The sequence below is a fragment of the Siphateles boraxobius genome, unplaced genomic scaffold (assembly GCF_051911475.1).
Source record: "Siphateles boraxobius isolate OS27281-9 unplaced genomic scaffold, OSU_SipBor_1 22, whole genome shotgun sequence".
Classification (NCBI taxonomy): Eukaryota; Metazoa; Chordata; class Actinopteri; order Cypriniformes; family Leuciscidae; genus Siphateles; species Siphateles boraxobius.
In genome coordinates, this window is record NW_027508833.1 from 33,501,379 (window position 1) to 33,521,105 (window position 19,727).

General features: G+C 38.4%; 1 protein-coding gene across 1 annotated transcript in view; it reads left to right on the forward strand.

The window, feature by feature from the left end:
• prkd1 (protein kinase D1) overlaps window positions 1-19,727 on the forward strand; it is a 45,400-nt gene that overhangs the window by 11,421 nt on the left and 14,252 nt on the right. Inside the window, exons 2-5 of the mRNA XM_077239745.1 lie at window positions 13,434-13,572; window positions 18,732-18,863; window positions 18,962-19,122; window positions 19,419-19,442. Of these exons, the coding sequence (XP_077095860.1) occupies window positions 13,434-13,572; window positions 18,732-18,863; window positions 18,962-19,122; window positions 19,419-19,442 (456 nt within the window). The remainder of the gene's footprint in view (window positions 1-13,433; window positions 13,573-18,731; window positions 18,864-18,961; window positions 19,123-19,418; window positions 19,443-19,727) is intronic.

Here is a 19,727-nt window from a genome sequence, read left to right on the forward strand (position 1 = left end):
ATTTTTTGCACTCTCAGAAAAAAAGGTACAAAAGCGTTCACTGGGGTGGTACCCTTTCAAAAGGTACACCTTTGCACCTAAAGATCGGATATTAGTCGGATACATATTGGTACCAAAAGTGTACATTACCTAAATGCTACATGGTACAACCTTTTCGAGGGTAACGTGACCTTCCCGGTGACAGCTTTTGTGGATTAACTGTTAGAAACTTGCTTGAGATATTAATACGATATGATACCTCATATGATGAACCTTGTCTATAACATCTTGATCCAGCAGCCATGTCTTTGGCAGAACACCTGGTCGTTTTATTGTCTGTGTGTGTGTGTGTGTGTGTGTGTGTGTGTGCGTGTGTGCGTATAGGGTGAATAAATAGAGGAACAGTGCTCCAATAGTATTGATCAGTGGTTGTTACAGCACAGCCAGCAGCTTCTAACCTGCAGACTACACATGGCTCGGGCAGACCAATTGACTGATGGTGGTTATGGTTCATGCTGTCTAGGCTCATTGACTGGCTCTGTGAAATCTAGTATGTTTGGTGTAGATGTACAAAACACACAATCCTTCAGAAATCTGTTGATTTTGTGCTCAAGAAACATTTCTTTTTATTATCAACGTTGAAAACATTTGTGCTGCTTAATATATTTCTGGAAACACTGATATCTTATTTTCAGGATTCTTCAAAAGTTCAAAAGAACAGCATTTATTTTGTAACAATGTAGTAGTCTGACTGGTAATGTTAATGTATATAGTTTTTTCACATTGCTGCTATACGTGAGTTAACTGAATGCACACTTTTGTTTCTTTGCACTAAATAGGTGTAAAATGTATTTAAATATTTTTAATAATACATTTAAGTTAACACATTTGCTTTACATTTAAGGTATCATGCACGATGTGTGGTGATGTGAGTATGACAGGAACAATAAGAGCTAACTGTGTCATAACAAAGCATCTAGATTTAAAAAAGAAAAAAAAGAAAAGATAATACAACTATCCCTTAAACAACACAACTGTGTGCACAGTCCTCTATTGGTGCTTCAGTTACAGCCTTCTTAAATATTAAATAGCTACAAGTCTTCAGCTGCATCTTTAAGACATGTTTTGGAAAGCATAATATTGCAAATGATATTTCTCAGTACAAAGCGTTCTCCCTTCTGGCACATTCATACAGTTTCTCACAACAAACTGCACTGCCAAAGTTACAACAGTGTTAAGTTCATTAAACTTCACCCAACCACTCTGAATTTACTTATGGTGAAACTAATGGAATAAATCAAGATGAAACTCTGAGAACTCCTCTAGAAGTGCCAGGAATTATTGTGATGAGTCAAATGGTTGAAAACGCCAATGATGAAATCAGTTTCACTGTGAAAAGAAAATGTTAAAAAGAAAAAGTTATATGGTATTGCATCTGCTTACCATTTATATACGTATGTGTGCCAAATATGAGAGAATGTCAGCCAAAGGTACTGAATTCCTTTTCCTTGAGGTGCAACGTTTGACTCACTCATGCTTTGAATGCACAAAATGGCTTGCAATATTGCAAGGACACAAACCACCCTGTTCTACTGACTTTGGCACAGTGTGAACAGCTATTTCTCTTCTTCTCATAGCCTCTTGGTTATTTGTCATCCTCAAAACTGATTACAAGACGAAGGTCTGTGCGTCACGGGTGTCTGTTCTTCCACTGGCATAGATTTCGTAGCCTAATATAGTTAGACATCATCACCGCATATGCGCTACTGTGGTTGTCATCTTTGTTGTTGATAACCCACATCTTTAGCCTGCAATCCTCCCTGCAATTTGTGCTTGTTTTGAAGTGAAGTGTCACATAAACCACCCTGATTTTGCATCAAGTTAATATTTTGTGTTGTTTTCCCTTCACATCCCATACGTCTTCCATGATGGAACATGTGTGAGGCATGGTTCTGATGTCACAGGGCCGCCCTCGTACATCCCAGTGTTAGCTTTAGCTTCATATATACCCTGTGTCGAATATGTCTACTTCCCAACATCCACTTTATTTTTAACGTAAGAGAGAGCACAGCCATTTTTTCTTGAATGGGCATCCATTGTCATCCACTCCTAGTTATTTTTTTCTATACAACACAGCTTGTTATATTAGTATGTATTAGGGCTGGGTATTGACACAAATTTCACAATTCGATTCGATTTTGATTCACAGGCTTGCAATTCGATTCGATTTCGATTCGATTCAATATTGATTGTTTAGGATATCAGGTACTATACATGACAAATTTTCTCAAGGAAAACAAATCTCTTAACTAATGCTGTAAACTATGGAGTCAGTTTATTGGCCTACTATAGTATTGAAGGTAAAAATTAACTGATTTGTAGCTATAGAAACACTTAAATTACACTTTTATTTATTTTTATAATAAGAAAGTAATATGAATTATAAACATTTTACATGTTTACGTGCATTAAATATTGAAGAACATTAAAAATTATAATTAATATAATCAGAACAAATATAATTATAAAAATTATAATTAATATATTGTCCTCTCTAGAGTAATTTTTTCTAGCTGACTAACGAGTTTATGGTCACATATGTTTTTTTCTGAGGTAAATGTGACTTACATGACCAGGGGCGGAGTGGGACCAAAAAATCTACCGGGAAATTTCGCAGACCACCGGCCGGTATTTTCTGGGAAAAAAATTAATTTGCAAGAACCCTTGCAAAAATATTTTCAATAGACTAAGAAAGCCACCACTACTGGTCACATCTATGGTTAGATTGATTTGTTTAGATCCAGTGAAGTGTCCCACGACTTTTTCTCAGGATCGATATTATTTAATATACTATTAAATAAGAGATCTAGCGTTAAAATGTGTTGTTTTTGAACTCGAGCTGAGCGCTCGTTGCCGCGGCGATCGGTTGCATGGATACAGTGTTCTCTTGTATGAGGTCTTCAGTCGGACGTGCGCTTCAATCTATCGCCGTTGCGGGGACTCTCCATTCATTCCGGTGAAATCACAAAATAAAATGCACACAAACGTGTCCCTGCTTGATATAGACTGTCTATAACCACTGATTAACATATTCAGTTTTGGTGAAAGAAAAAAAAAACTATACGAGTGTGGATTAGAACCGGTAACCTCTGACACGCTTGGCAAAAGTTCTACCACTAGACCATTTAAGAAGCGGGTAGCGGCCGCACACCAGGCCGCCTGATGGTGTTGCTCAAAACCTGCAATGTATAACTATTATCAGACCGGCCATCGTGGCCTCGAAAAACACTACCGGCCCACCGGGAAAAGTCCCGACTCTCCCGATTGCCACTCCGCCCCTGTACATGACATTGTTTACAAGTTGTTTAACTGACGTCTTTCCACGGTTGAAACACTGATTGAGCGATTTCATGTGACATGATACGGATTTCGATAAGTTGTTCTTGTTCTCTATCTTTTAACTCACTTTTAGATGCTCATTCATGTTTATTTTGCGCTGTAACTGCATTATTAAGGCGGAAGACAAGATCATGTGCGCTCCGCGCTGCTGCTTCTCTTGAGCTGCGCCAGAGCGATCTCACGCCACAGCAGTGGCGGATCTAGAGATTTTTTCCTGGGCTGGCAAAGGGGTGGCATGAGGTTTCATTGACATTACATTTCACGGAGTGGGAGTCAAATCAGAGATGTAGCTGGGTTTTTGGATGGTGTGGGTCTTAATTTGTGAATTGTGGACCCTTTCTCTGTGTAATCACTATCAACAGTCTGTGTAGTCTATACTTAAATTGTACTTTGTGAAAAAGCAATTCTTGGGGGGTTTGGGGGTATGTTCCCCAGGAGATAAAAAAAAAGAAAGAAAAAAAGACCCCTCAAACGATGTCTTCTAGTGAGTTTTGTAGGTTACAGTTTGACAAGAGTTTATAGTGTGACAAAAGCACAATGTTGCGTTTTATTGCGAGTGTACACAAATATAAGTAAACAATTTGCAGTTTGAAAGATGTCCTGTATGAACAAAATGACGGAGTATGTTTTTATGTTTCCACTGTTCGATCGTGCCCGCGTCTCTCTCTCTCTCTCTCTCTCTCTCTCTCTCTCTCTCTCTCTCTCTCTCTCTCTCTCACACACACACACACACACACACACACACAGTTCGCCCGCGCCTCTCTCTCTCTCACACACACACAGTTCGATCGCGCCCACGCGCCTCTCTCTCTCACACACACACACTCCAGCATTGCAATATTGACATCGTAGCCTGTTCATTATGCTGCGTTCACACCAAACGCGAACAGAGCGAAATTTATCGTTATTTAGAGTTTTATTCATTTTTATACCGTGTATTCTCCGTGTAAATTTGTGCACCGAAACGTGGCGCCCGTACCGTTTCGGTTCAATACGAATACATGTACCGTTCCCCTATTTGTTGTGATTGAGTAGAATTTCAGTCATGTAGGGCTAACTTAACTGCAGAATGCACGGTCAACAAGAGAGAAAACCGTCACGTTGTTGATAACAGGTGTCCATGTGAGTCAAAAGTAATTGGGTTTGTCGACCATTTTTCAAAATGGGATAGTCATAGATGCTGGGAAAGTGGATACATGCCAATTTTGTGACAGCAATAGTTTAAACACACACAAAGAACTAGACTAACGTTAGACCCTTATCTGACCTGACGATCATAGAAAAATTCGATGAGACAACAAAGTATTGCGGATGTAAATAACGTAACAATGTGGTTGTTGCAGGGTTAACTGTCTGCAATGGACTTTTTCGACTTGGTGTCAAACTTGCCTCTAAAAGCTAAACTCACTGCTTATCAGCCTCTCTTCTCCGAGGCACTGTCCAGGCTGCCCTGCTAGCGTGACTGGTGAAATTTCACGGGGGTTGCTGCCATGCTGGTGATGGGTGAAACCATTGTGAGGAGGAGGGGATTCTAAATCAGCGATTTCTGTTTGAGAGGAGGTTGGTGCGCGTCTCCTTGGCCTTCAACGTGTAGGCTATGAACATAAAATATACTTAAAAAATATTATCTGATTTATAAATGGGGTGGCAACAGGGGTGGCAAGACTGTATCCCAGGGGTGGGAGAGTTCTACGGGGTAGAACTCCACGGGGATCTACGGGGTGGCACCCTTTGCCACCCCGTAGATCCGCCCCTGTGCCACAGTGCCAAAACGGGATTTATGTTTTTGAATTTGGTAATAAAATGGACGTAATTTGAAATTTGAGACTTCAAATTTCAATAGTAGCATATCAATAGTAACAAAGCACAAAGATTATTGCGATTTATTGGATGGGATTCATTCATCAAATAAGAACAGGATGACTTATCGATTCTTGAGATTTAAGAATTGATATTGGTTCCTAAAAATGAGAATCAATTAATATTGAAAAATCTATATTTTTTACCCAGCCCTAGTATTTATATCTTATAATTTTACTTTAATGTATTGTTGTAATTATAAACATGCTGGCTTGTAGTCAGTGGTGGAAAGAGTACTGAAAAAACATACTCAAGTAAAAGTAGCATTACATTCCAAAAAATGTAGTGTGAGTAGAGTAAAAAGTACTAGTCCAAAAAACTACTTGAGTAAGAGTAAAAAAGTAGCTTATTTAAAAGTACTCATGAGTAGTGAGTAGTGAGTACAGAGCTGCGGATTCTACCCCTTACAATAAACACTGTGCACTACAATTTATAAAATTAAAAAAATTGTACATACTGTAATTCACATTATATTTTGTTCTTTGTTAGAAAGATTGAAGAATATCTATCATCCATCTTTTTAAAATGCATCAAATAGAGAGATTAAAAAATACCCAATTTCTCTCCAAAACGGTATCAATGTTAGTGTTTTGATAAATGAGAATCACTAATATTATCAGATTACCTCACATAATGCACTGAAAAAGGCTAAGATAGTGAGCTAACACTAATTACACACTTTAATTCCATGATATTAAATATGTTACAATTTAAATGTAAATGCACATTGTTCTAGAAGGGTGGCATCATCCCTTACATTTTACACGGCTACATTTACTCACATTGTAATGCTGATAATATAATTTGTAAGGAAAATTGTGCATTAAATAGGGAAGTTATATCCAGGAAACTTTTACAAAAGAAACAAACACACACACACACACACACACACACACACACAAATGCATGTCTCTTTGTAGTCTGGGTGAAGCTGTTTTATCAGCAGCATCCACACACACACACAAAAAAAAGTTCAACATGAAAAATGTTTTTGCGCAAGTGCACTTGCCAAATGAAGACGGATTGTAATGGATCAATCAAAAAACGTTGTTTATTAACGAGCTGTAGTCACGCACTGACAGAAATGCAGTTCAAGTTAACGCCATGGTTCATAGAGTACACTGATTCTGAATCTGGCGGCATGGCGAGCGCGAGACGCGCCAGTGCACAGATCGCGACGCGCGTCTCTCTATAATGTGATTTTGAAGTAAATGAGAGCGGGAATTCACCGCATTATGTACTCGTCACGCAATACTCCCAGCCTCAGACCAAATGCTAGGCCCTGTAGACAGGCCAGCCTATATAAATATCATATTAAGCAGAAATGTGAACTGTACCTTATTAGAGGATTGATATCTGGATTGATGCTTGAAGAATGCACTTCCACAGCAGTCACAAGTAACAGCAGGAATAGGCGGTTAAAGTTGTCTATGCTTAATTTGATTTGATGACAGTCACGAGACCGCTTACTCAATCCAATCACGTTGATGGATAAAAATAAAATACATTTAAAACAAGCGAGTAACGAGTAACGACCACAAACCGAAGGAAAATAGCGGAGAAAAAGTACCGATACATCACTTAAAATGTACTCAAGTAAAAGTAAAATTACAAAAAATTTAAACTACTCAAAAAAGTACAATTTCTGAAAAAAACTACTTAATTACAGTAACGTGAGTATTTGTAATTCGTTACTTCACAGCCCTGCTTGTAGTGCAAATAGTATTAACGTTTAGTGCACATTGTTATACTTCTAGTTATTTGCAAGTGAATCGAACGTTTCACAGATTCACAGAAAACAGCCTACATCCACTTTGCAAAATATGGTGGATATGCGGAAAACATATTATTTCCGAATTCATAGTATTTATAAACCAGTAAGCAAAATGTACTTGGATGGCCTACTGCTTTTGCAGAGATTTTGAAGTGCGCATCCGATCGACACTTCACTGTCTCATTGGGCCACATACATCTGGATTTTCATTACATTCATACTATATAGAACATACAAAGTGGGCAAGCAAGTTCTAATGAGGGTTATTATAGTTAACTAAAACTAAAATCATAAAAAAATGAACCCTGGGTCGTTCTAAACCCATAGTAAATGGAATCCTGGGTTATCTTTATTCACGCTTCACACTGCTCATACTAAACCCGGGGTTAACAGTTAATCCTGGGTATTCATAAGCTGTCGTTTCACTCTGCACATTCCCAACGTCCTTATTTGCATATTTGATGTGTCACTGTTACTGACTGTAACACAGCACATGACCTGTTTACATAAAGGTTCTAGCATTGCGCATCCTCATATTACACATTGTTGACTGTAATATCAAGTTTTTTATAAAGGTAAAAATGAAACGGTCTTTTCTTCACTTCTATAGTCGCGTTTTCCATCACATTTTTCCTATCATACGCAGAAACCACTCTTTCCATGACTGCCCAAAGCGCGTGAATATAAGGCATGCGATTGGTTGTTGTTTGCTAAGCATCTCATCTAAACACCATATCGTTTCAACTTTCAACCCTGGATAAAAAGCGTTGCTAACCCCTCTTCTAAGTTACAAGTGTGAAATGCTCCTACCCAGGGATAAAATCGGTGTTTAGAACGATGATAACCCGGGGTTAAGCGGAGTGTGAAAATCCCTTATGCGATTTCTGGCATTTTATGTGCATGCTAGGCTAACATTAGGTTAATATATATCAATGCAAAGGTTAATTGATTGCAAATCATCTAACATATCCATATGCAGATCCACCAAGATATGAAAATGTATTTATACATGCTAAAGCTTAATTGTAATAGCTGTAATCCATTATGTATTTTATATGTAATATAATCCACGTATCACAATATGACAACAGGTTGATATCATTAGTTTGAGTAATTAAAGGGCTATGGTTCTTTAGGATGTCAAAGCTTCGCTGAGAGGAAGGAACTGCGGTTTAGCGCTAAGAGCAGGGCATTGAGCCTGTTATGGCGTAGGCGAGAGGAGGTTGACAGTTAGAACAGATGATTCACTCCTTACCAGCTTTCAGAGCGCTCGCTTGCTCTCTCTCAGCCCGTCCATCTTTCTCCTACCCTTTTTTCCCCCAACATACCTGCCTTTTTCGACACACACAAGTGCTCGCTCCACCCTGACAACCAGCTTCAGCAACCAGTTGTTTAAAGGGAAGACAACATCCAAATTGATGTTCTTCTCGCTGCTCTAGCCTGTCATCTATAAAACACATACAGAGAGATGGCAGAAAATGACAGTCATGAAAGACCATCAAGCGAGGGGGTCTGGGCAGCTCTCTTAGAGGCAATAACAGAGTTATTGTCAGAGGATTCCACCGATCGGAGCCAGACATCTCCCAAGGGGTTAATGACAAGGATCGGTGTGTCTTTGGCTTTGATGGCTCAGACATGCAGCAGATATATGTGCATCCATTTGTGCCAAACAAATGAATAGTGCTCAATCAGGAAAGAGCCTTGGGTGTCCGCTGCCATGACAACCCACACTGTTACAGTGAGGCTGCTGTCATGGTGACCTCAAAAGCACACTTGCCTCAGTGTATCTTCATTGTGTAGCACTCATTAGAGCTAGACAAGAGGGGAAGGAATCTGCACAATTAAACCACGAAAAGAAGGAAAAGGACAGCAGATAGTCCGTCCCGCAAGTGGTGTCGAATTGAATCTAATAAACGCTGTAATGTTGTGTGAGTCGGTGTGTGGTGCTTGAATCTAATTTCCATGCTTTGGTTTGGAATGTGTGCTTGCGGTGGTATGCTTTTAAAAGGCGAGTCGACCGCCTTACTCTGTAACCGTATGATATGCTAACAGCGCGTTTTGGTGCAGTGTACTTCTTGTGTGGGCGTTCGGAGGTGAGCTCCTCTGCCGGGTTGCTAAACAATAATAGTGTCATCTCTATTTTCTCCAAACCAGTGCACTAGAAGCATTAGCTCTGATCAAATGTTCTTTAGACGATCTTACTCTAAAATGGCACATTTGGAATTGTGAATAAATGTGACACGGCTATTCAACTGGATTGGGAACAAGGCGAATGATTAGTGTTCAATCTGTTAACCTGTAGTCTGATAATCATCATATGCTTTCACAGCCTGTTAGCATCCAGATATCTTGGATGGAGACGCTTTATAATCCCACAGTTGCTTTCTCAATGTTAGTCATTGCTGCTCGGTGTCTCTATTTAGAAATTGGATTTTTTCCACATTCGTTCACTTCCTATTCAGCTCTGTGCCATACTTTGCTTTCTGTAGATGCCTCTTTAGAAATCTCATTTGAAGCAGCTTCCTGATTTTTTTTACATTTAAATGCATACAGGAATATCAGGCACATACATACTCTCAGCTGCTATAAAGACTAAAGCAAAATTGAGCAATTTAAGAACTGAGACCAGTTGCATAAACTTAAGGTACACAGCCCTACTACATTCATACTATATAGAAAAGCAATGTTTTAGCTCGCAATGTAAGTACTTATTCAAAATAAGTACCTACTCAATAGAGTATGCTATTTCAGACGCAGCCTGTGTCTTAAGAACTATTTTAACCAACTAGCAGTTAACTAAGGGGTAATCAGTCTTACTTTTCCAATTAAAATGGAAATTTATGTAACTGACTTAAAGTAAAAAAAGTTATGACTAGCTTTGAAGACAACATTTAGATGCCTAACATTTAAGACCAGTCTAAGCAGTTTATGCAACTGGCCACTGGATGACTTTAAATTCATAATTTGGAATTTGAAATAAATTGGCCACAACTCACAGAATTAGAATGACAGAAATACTTTTTTTTTACATTTATTTTTTATTTTTTGTGTTTTGTTTTGTCCGATCTCATTAATATTAAGTTGTTGTATTATTATTCTCCTGCTATTTCTTGAGTTTTCTGTTGTTGGATTTATTATTAAAGATTATTTCTGGTTTTACTACAGCATTGTCCGCTTTTAATACATCCTATGCCTGAAAATTATTATATTATATTATATTATATTATATTATATTATATTATATTATATTATATTATATTATATTATATTATATTATATTATATTATATTATATTATATTACAGTTCGTTCTGGTTCTCGATTCTGATTGGCGGAGAGCTTTTCCAGCAATGCGATATTCTACCAGTATCACCACAGGAACCATTTCACCATTTATATCATTCCGCTTGCAGCATTTCTCACAGAGAGTGTCATGGCAGACGAGCAAACCACCATTATTTTACAAATACTACTGTTGTTTCGTCTGGGAATGTAGTATTAAGAGTTTTTTAGTTATTTTTTTTGTTTTGTTATTTAGACCTCAAATATGCGATATAAACATAGCGCCTATTTGACAATTTATTTAAACGTTTTCGGAGCTGTGAGCTCCAGACTGTCAGCTGCCATTCAGCGTTCATGTACCCGCCGAGAACAGCTTTATCTTGGCCAGTCCTTAAGAAATTTGCCGCTGGATCTAGTGTTTAAACATGAGGTATAGCCTAATTCATTTTGGGAATATCAAGCAGACAATCTTTGGTCTTAATAATACATTACTTGTTCCAGATCATATCGCTAAGGGCAAAGTTACGTTTTCATAACCTTATTTTTATTTAACTGAAATCCTGCAAAGACCGTCTTTATGAGTGGGTCAGTAGCAATGACTTTTATATTGAAAAGGAAACTGGGTAAACAATAAGACGCAACTTACAAATGCATTGACTAGCGCTGTCATGGGAAATCACCTTAACTGTTAAAAGGACAAAGACAAAGATATGCGTCGGGTCAGAGGCCACTCTTCTGCCGGAACCAGACTCGCGTATGGCCGTTACCGGAAGCCAGTGATTATAAAGTTATAAATATAGATATTTTTATTACGAAGACACATCGATTCGCTTCAGAAGGCATTTAGTAACCCCCTGGAGGGTAGTAGTAACTCTATTAACTATTAAAACTATAGTTTGGGTGAAAGAAGAAAATCATATACACCTAGGATGGCTTGAGGGTGAGTAAATTATGGGATAATAATTTAAAAAAAACTTAAATGTGGCACTTCACGTCTTTAGCGAGCGAGAGAAGCAACGCACACGAAACGGAAAGTGCTTGAATGAATCGCGTTTTGCTCTAGATAAAAATATTAGAGAATGTAGCGCCGAAAGATAATTAGCGTAAACGACTTTGAGAGTGCTTGTGGTTTGAACCTATTCTGTTGTAAAATTGGGCAATTACGTCCCGCAATTTGCATACTACTGGCTTAGATATTATATTGTTCATATGCATTAAAGGAGCCGTACGTAAGATTGTGGCTGGAGGTTGACTGACTCGAGGTTGCCAGATAGGCTGCAGGATCCAGCAGGAACGTAGGCTGCTACAAGAAGCTTTTTCTGTTAATTATGTTTATGCTTCAAATGAGAGATGTTTTGCAAAGTAATTATATATCGCAAAAATGTACTAATGGCGATTAGCCAAATATAATCGTAAAGATGTACGCTTGTATGTGACAGTACATTGTTAGAACAGTAGCTGTTAGTCTAACCTGTAATGGTAGGTATCTTTCATTAACGTAAGTACAAGCACAAACCTCTGTCACTGTGTGTAACAGATATCAAAGATACAGCTATTCATTTAGCTGACGCTATAAGTGAAAGCGTCCAGCTGTATTTTTTAACTTACCCTGCAGTACACGTCTATAACGCTAAAATATGTGATGTGAAAGATTACATGTGATTCTATTATTTTTGGCTGTAGAACTTGCATGATAAACAATAATGGGCGTGCTAATGTTGTTTTCCTCAGCGTCTCATCATAATGACAGAGAAACGGGCTCTGATAATGCATTGCTAATGTTAGTAATGACGACTCGCCGTTTTTATTACACAAACAATTCCTTACCTTTTCAATTCGATGACCCACCTCCTCCATATGAGCTAACGTAACGTTACTTTGCACGAACATGCATAACTTTGTTCGACTGTCATGAATATTTGAAATGTCCATTTACATCAAGTACAAGTTAGCCAAACATAGATGAATCTTATTTACCTGTCCAGAAATTCTTCTCCGTTTTCAGCCGTCTCCATCTTTCAAAGGCATCTATTATACAGATCCTTGTTTTATTTCGGACTTTGTCAGGAAGTATTTCGGATTCATAACAAGTTTTTTTTGGTTTCGCAACGTTAGACATTTTTTAATCCGATTCCGACACATTTGTAGCTGCAGCTGTGCTAGAGCAGAGCTGGCAATCCGCAACACTACTGACTTCGTGATTGGTCGATAGGTGGAGGGTGGCGCATCAGACCAAAACACAACATGACAACATCAACATCAGTTGAAGGCTGCAACTTCACTTTTTAAATGACAATATCCTGGCCGGATTATTGTTGTCAGTGATATAAGTATTTGAAATTAACATGATTTCTTAATGTCTAGTGACATATCAGGGCCATTTTATGATTAATTAAAATAAATTTCTTACATACAGCTCCTTTAATGTTTCTTTATGTGTGGTATTTCAGTAACTGATACTCAACACAGAGCATTCAATACCAGCATATTTTGTATGTATGAACTTACAGAATAATGTCAAAGCAGATACAAAGTCCAAATACAAGTTCATAGTGACAGCAAGAGAAGTTTTGATTTGTGATCTCTTTGTTTGTGGTGCAATAAAAGTCAAATAGCTTAGAAGCGAGTACCCTTTGTGAATTGTGTAGGTTTGAATTGCCATTACCTGCAGGCCTTCTCTGCAGTGTTGCTGCAACTCAACCCAGCAGGGATCAATAGGGAATGAGGCTAGTGAGCCATTTCCCCAGCGGTCTACATGGGTCAGTCAATATGTTGCTCTCTTCTTTTGACATTGGATTGATTGCGAGGCTGCTGTTTGTAAAACTGTTTAGGAGCAGTCAAAAAAATAAAATAAATTAATTAATGCTGTAAATCTGTTTTGGTCATTAAGGTTTGTCCCATGAGCGATCATTTTCTGAGTACCGGTACTTTTTTTTTTATAACTGAATGAAAAGCTTCAGATATGAGAAATGGTGTCTGCAATTTGAATGTGTGTGGAGGGCTTTTAGATGCATTATATGTCTGGCATCAGTAGACAAGCATTTCATGTAAGCTAACCATCATAAACTACACACCACCCACTCAATGTAGTCCTTACTCAGTAAAAAAACCTGACAGACATAATTTTTCTTCCATCACAGTTCCCAGAATGTGGCTTCTATGGGATGTATGAAAAGATTCTTCTTTTCCGTCATGATCCAAACTCGGAGAACATTCTGCAGTTGGTGAGGTGCGCGGCTGAAATTATGGAGGGAGACCTGGTGGAAGTCATCCTGTCAGGTAAGTGTCGTGTTCAATAGTTTTTGCTCAGCATGTAGTCATGCCCCTAGACACAGATGTACATCCATCGTCTTCTTATTTGTGGTGTAACATAGATTTATAGATCAGTTAGACAAGACAATGTGACTTTTAGTAAAACGCCGCCAAAGTTTTTGCAGTCTGCCACACACCGTAGTGCGATTCCTGTGCCATTTCTGGCTGTTTTTTGTCTCTTAGTCCTTCCATTTCCCACTCTGGAAAAGTTGATGCGCATCCAAGTTTTGATGCCGCACCCGGTGTGAAAACCGGAGTTGCTTTGCTGAGGAAGCGATGGAGGTATCGCATTTGACACTGCTAAAGTGTTTCTCCAAACACTTGGCAGGCCTTCCCCTCCCTTCCTCCCCCTCTCCTCCCTGTGCTATGTCAGGTAATTGAGTGAAGTCTATTCTGACGAGATAAAGCGGGGACTGACACCTCCTCCACCCCCCAGCCTCTCTACCAGGTCTGGTGTGTTTCTCTGTACAAGTGCGTGTCTGTGACAAAATGAATCAGGTGATTAACACACCCAGATGCACACATTCTCATAGACGAGCCTTTGGGAGCCTGGAGTAACACTTCTCAATGACACACTTGACAGCTGCTTTCACTGTAAAGTAACATAGAAGAGTTTTATAACTGTCAGAAAAGTAAGGTCAACGTTTATTAATTATGACACCCCCAGATGGACCCTGTGTGATTGTCTCGACACTTTTCTCGGAGGGTATAATTTTCGCCAGCAGCCATATCACCCTGTAGCTCAAGACTGGTTGCCCACTGAAGCTAAGCAGGGCTGAGCCTGGTCAGTTCCTGGATGGGAGACCTCCTGAGAAAACCAGGTTGCTGCTGGAAGAGGTGTTAGTGAGGCCAGTAGAGGGTGCTCATCCTGTGGTCTGTGTGGGTCCTAACGCCCCAGTATAGTGATGGGGACACTATATTGTCAAAGAACACCGTCCTTCGGATGAGACGGTAAACCGAGGCCCTGACTCTCTGTGGTCATTAAATATCCCAGGATGTCCTTCGAAAAAGAGTAGGGGTGTAACCCCGGCATCCTGGCCAAATTTGCCCCTTGGCCTCTGTCCATCATGGCCTCCTAATAATCCCCATATAATGATTGGCTTCATCATTGTTTCCTCTCCACCAGTAAGCTGGTGTGTGGTGGGTGTTCTGGTGCAATATGGCCGCCGTCACATCATCCAGGTGGATGCTGCACATTGGTGGTGGTTGAGGAGATTCCCCCTTCCATGTAAAGTGATTTGAGTTCCCAGAAAAGCGCTATATAAATGTAACGAATTATTATTATTATTATAATTTCACCAGTTACTGACGCAAAAGTAAATTACGTCTTAGCGAATCAATTGCTATGTTTCCATCCAAAGTTGCGAATTTAACTTGTATGCAAAATGGGAATATCGCATAAAACATTTGTGAATAAAGCACCATTTACATCCAGTGAGCCGAAGAGAGCAAAACTGTCACTTACTGATACACTGGTGCTAAGTATCAATAAGAAAAATGGAAGTTGCTGCAGGAGGAGAAGCCACTGTAAATAATTTTCATATATAATAAATTACTTGCACCTCAGAGCGTGTAGACGAAATGCAATATGTTATCTTGTTTCTGCATGCCTGCTGTAAGACAGTTCTAGCAGCTAATGATACCGAACCACTTTGACAGACTTCAGGCATTTCAGAATGACAAAAATAGCATTTCAAATGCTCTGCAACAAGATCGATCTGCTGGTTAGTCCAGTCATGGCAAAGTCACATGACCTTTTTTTTATGCGAATCGAGGAATTTATTCGGTAAATGGGTTTTCATCGTAGTTTACAGTATGTACATGTTTTCTTGTCTAATAAAAAATGGACCCGACTCAATTGAATGTATACGTTTTTGTATGCGCATCTTGGCATTTCCATCCAGCGTTTTTATGCGATATCCCAAAATGTGCATAAAAATAGGTGGATGGAAAAATAGGTAATGGTCAAGCTCATAGTTTTCCTTAACTAATTAAGTAAACTTATTTTACAGCACTCTAAAGCCCAAATTAATTTTTCAATTGTATTAGAGTAAAACCTGATTTTGCTCACCATATGGTTTTCAAAGCACAAGTTGTACACTTTGTAATCGGCCTGAATCTGAAAAAAGGTGCAACGAGCGGGCCAATAAATGCTGTTCTCTCGGATTATCACTTTGACAATATCTACTACGGTAATTAAAAAGAGCAGCATTTCATGAAAATATGACCTACGCTTTCTCTGCTGGGTCTCTACCCAGTCTGTTGTGGTTCTTAAAGTCTGCTTGAAATCTATTTTCTGCTGGATAAATTTAGAGTAACCACGGGTTGGCTCCAGTGAAGCGCGCTGACAGGATGTTTGGCTGTGCCTAGATCAACATAATTGCAACATAGAAAGTGCATGAAAATACAGGCGCTAGACAGAATGTGTGGGATTAATAACCGTACGTGGATATTAAGAAGTATGCATAAACTTTAGTGTGACAAAGTGATATTGATTCCTAATCATTGTACCTTTCTTGTTGCCTTTAATGTCTCAAAGAGGAATCGGAGCCCAGAGTGTGTAGGGCCAGAAAAAAAAGGAAGAAAAAAAACAACGGGAAAAACAAGTATTTGCATTAAGTCAACTCAGGATGCCTTTTCAGCATCATACTCATTTCCCTGAAGCATTTAATGACAGTTTACAGGTAGTTCAACTTGCAAACATATCTTGGCCTTTAAACAAAAGGCAAAACAATAATTTGAATGAATTGAGGTAAATTAGCTGCAGAATGGCTAATCAAAATGTATTCTACTTGAGCGTACTAGGGGAAGCCATGTTGGAGAGGAGGCAACATGCGTGCGTTGAGTCAGGCAGTTCTCCCGCTGCGCTCGCCACTCAGCCGCTATTGGTCCTGTCAACATGCAGCCAACAAGAGCCAATCAAAACACTCCAACCACCCCAAAAGCTTCCCTTTCATAGTACAATTTGCAAATATAAATAAAGCTGGGTTTGTTTGGAAGAGTTTGGATGGCAATTAAAAAATTGTCATATCTCTGGATTTCGCTCTGTTCTGTAAGATTATGCTGCGGTGTATAGGTTTTTCGAGCAAGTAATTATTTTTCGAGTTCATGCTTTAAAGTGAAAATATCTGTGGCTCTGAATCAGCTTCTTTGTCGTATTTTAAAGCTCAACTAAACCGGCTCCTCAATTAATTAGTGCTTGACCACGACCCCCTCTAAAGGGACCACCATCTCTAGCCCATTAACCCTGACAGACACACAGTCTGCCCATCTGATTAGAATTCGGCAAGGCCAGAGAGCCTGCTGCCCAGGCCTTGTGGCAGTTTTGTGGAGACGGCCAGAGCGTGCCAGACTGGCCATTGATAGATTGGATTTGGCCCACCCTCTCATCCATCTGCACCCCAAAGATACACATGCCTTGTGGGAGCTCGAAAGAGGATGGTTCATAAAATAAAGATATAACTCCCTTTGCAACATTTGTTTGCCTTTTTAATCATGACATGTTTACTCTGTGTTGCTGGGATTAAGAGCGAAACAAATTCCCTCATGAAGTCGAAAGTCCAAATAATGCAAACAAAAAATGTGGTTATTTATGTCAGTTGTTATGGGAAAACAAACATTAATTATGATTTTAAGATGTAAATTGAAATTTAAGTACTTGGGATGATCTATGACTCACTTCACTTGAACAACCACAATTACACACAAATAACAGATGTCTCGGAGTTTAAGGTTGTCAAAACTTGAAGTCTCTCATCAGGTATCGCATATTCTTTAATGAATTGCCAAGGATTTACATAGATGTTTTTAGCAGATACAGTTTTACCAAAGCCACTTCAAATAAAATGCACAAATCATGTTAATTGCAAGTATTAGGAATGTTAGCGGAGCATAATGAAAAAGATCATCAATTTTAATTTCGTAATTGTGATGTGCAGTTGCGGTTGTTAAAGTGAAGTGAATCATTGATCTTCAAATGTTGCAGATTTGCGCAGCTAATGAGAATACCTGAAACTATCACATATTTCCAGACAAAAGACTCATGATTTTCTCTTTGGTTGAATGTCAATCATAGTAAATGTTGAAATAACTGAAAGGAAAGTACTTGGGGTAAAAGCTTGCTGTTGGAGATTAAAGTGACATACAGTAGTTATTTTGAATAATTATGTTACTTAATTGTGTCTCAAACCTCTCTCAAGCTTTAAGTATCTTTCAGCATTGCTTTCTGCACAATTTATGTTTTTCCATAATTAATATAAAAAAATATATAATAACATAAAATATGTTTTAAATAATATTACTGTGGTCTTGAGCGATGCACAGGGGTCATTCATGCTATTCAGTACCCTTTAAACAGTTTTTTTGTTTGTTTTGTTTTTAATAATGCCCGTGTTGTAATTTAAGGACATATTTTTATGAAAGTCTACAGCACATAAATATGCTGTGGTCAAGCTCAGGCACTTAATTAATTACAGCTTGGTTATTTGCTTATTAGCTGTGTGCCTTAAAGGGTGAAAATAAAGAGCTAAAGTTAGAATTTAGAGCTTATATGAGAATGCCAACCTATTTTAAACTCAAGTCATTTTTTATACAGTATATTTAACCATCATTTGCTTTTGTGTAATTTTATATACAGGTTGTGTTATTTTAGTATCATTGATATACAATTATAGTTTTTGCTAATATTTTAAATTAGAATCCATTCATATAATTTGAATTCATTTTACTTTTAGTTAAAGTTGAACTAATTTTGTTGCTGTGTTCATGATTATTATTATGTTTATAGAAATATTGCCTACTTTTTAAAAATATATATTTTATTTCAAGTAGTTTTTTTTATGGTTTTAGTTAACGATAATAACCCTGAACAGGATGGAATGTTTTAAAGTGAGACAAACCAGCAGAACAAAACGTCACAGAATTAATCAAATCCACTGTTAATGTAATGAAGTGATGATGTCACTTCCCTGAGGATGATGTCATTAAGGAACCTGGCTTTTTTAAAGGGATATTTAAAAAATACTAACAGGGGTGGACACAAAATAATTTTTTGGACATAAAAAATAAAATGAAAATGTAAAACCAATTTACATTTTGCTTTTGTGCATGTTGTTTTAAACTTTCAGCTTCAGCTACTGTGGAGGATTTTCAGATCAGACCTCACGCTCTGTTCGTTCACTCATATCGAGCTCCAGCATTCTGTGATCACTGTGGAGAGATGCTGTGGGGTTTAGTGAGGCAGGGGCTTAAGTGTGAAGGTAAAGGTCTAAACATTCCACTAAACTTGTGTCAGCATTACATTAGGGGAGGAAACAGACCACAATGTGATCATCGTTTGTCACTATCTTTGTGTTAGGCTGTGGGCTGAACTACCACAAACGTTGTGCCTTTAAAATCCCAAACAACTGCAGTGGCATCCGTAAACGTCGACTATCTAATGTGTCCCTCACCGGCCTGACCAACACTCGCTCTGTGTCTGCTGAACGGTCACCCAGCACCTCTGATGAAGCTTTACTGGTGAGTTTGATGTCAAAATCAGATCCACAGCACATTATATCAGATGATCCCTCCCTTAGTCACAAAATATAGAATACTCAAATATAAGTGTCCAAATATAAAATACAGACCATATGAATCTTACAAATACAACTGGTTTTGCCCTAATAATCTCAGATGTTATTGAGATAGATTGTAGATTTGGCCCGTTTGTTGACCCTATGCTACTACTTCATGTGTGTCCTGTTTATTAACACTACTCAATCTCTGTCTGTCTCTCTCTACCTCTCCCCACACATCCTTTCATTCCTGCCCAGTCTCCTGTCAGTCCTAGCATGGAGGTAGGCACTAACTAATTCAGCTTTGACTAACCTTGTGATATTTTGTCTGTCATACACCCCCTGTTTTAATGCAATATGAAAAAATGAAATCTGTTTGATAAAGGGGTGATAGAGAAAAGCATCTACTATTAATATTTACTGTTTGAATATCTTTGACTATACTGTATATTTTATATATAAATATATAAAAACACACTACCACACAATCTAAAGAAAATCTCTTATGCTCACCAAGGCTGCATTAATTTGATCAAAAATACAGTAAAAACAGTAATATTGTAAAAT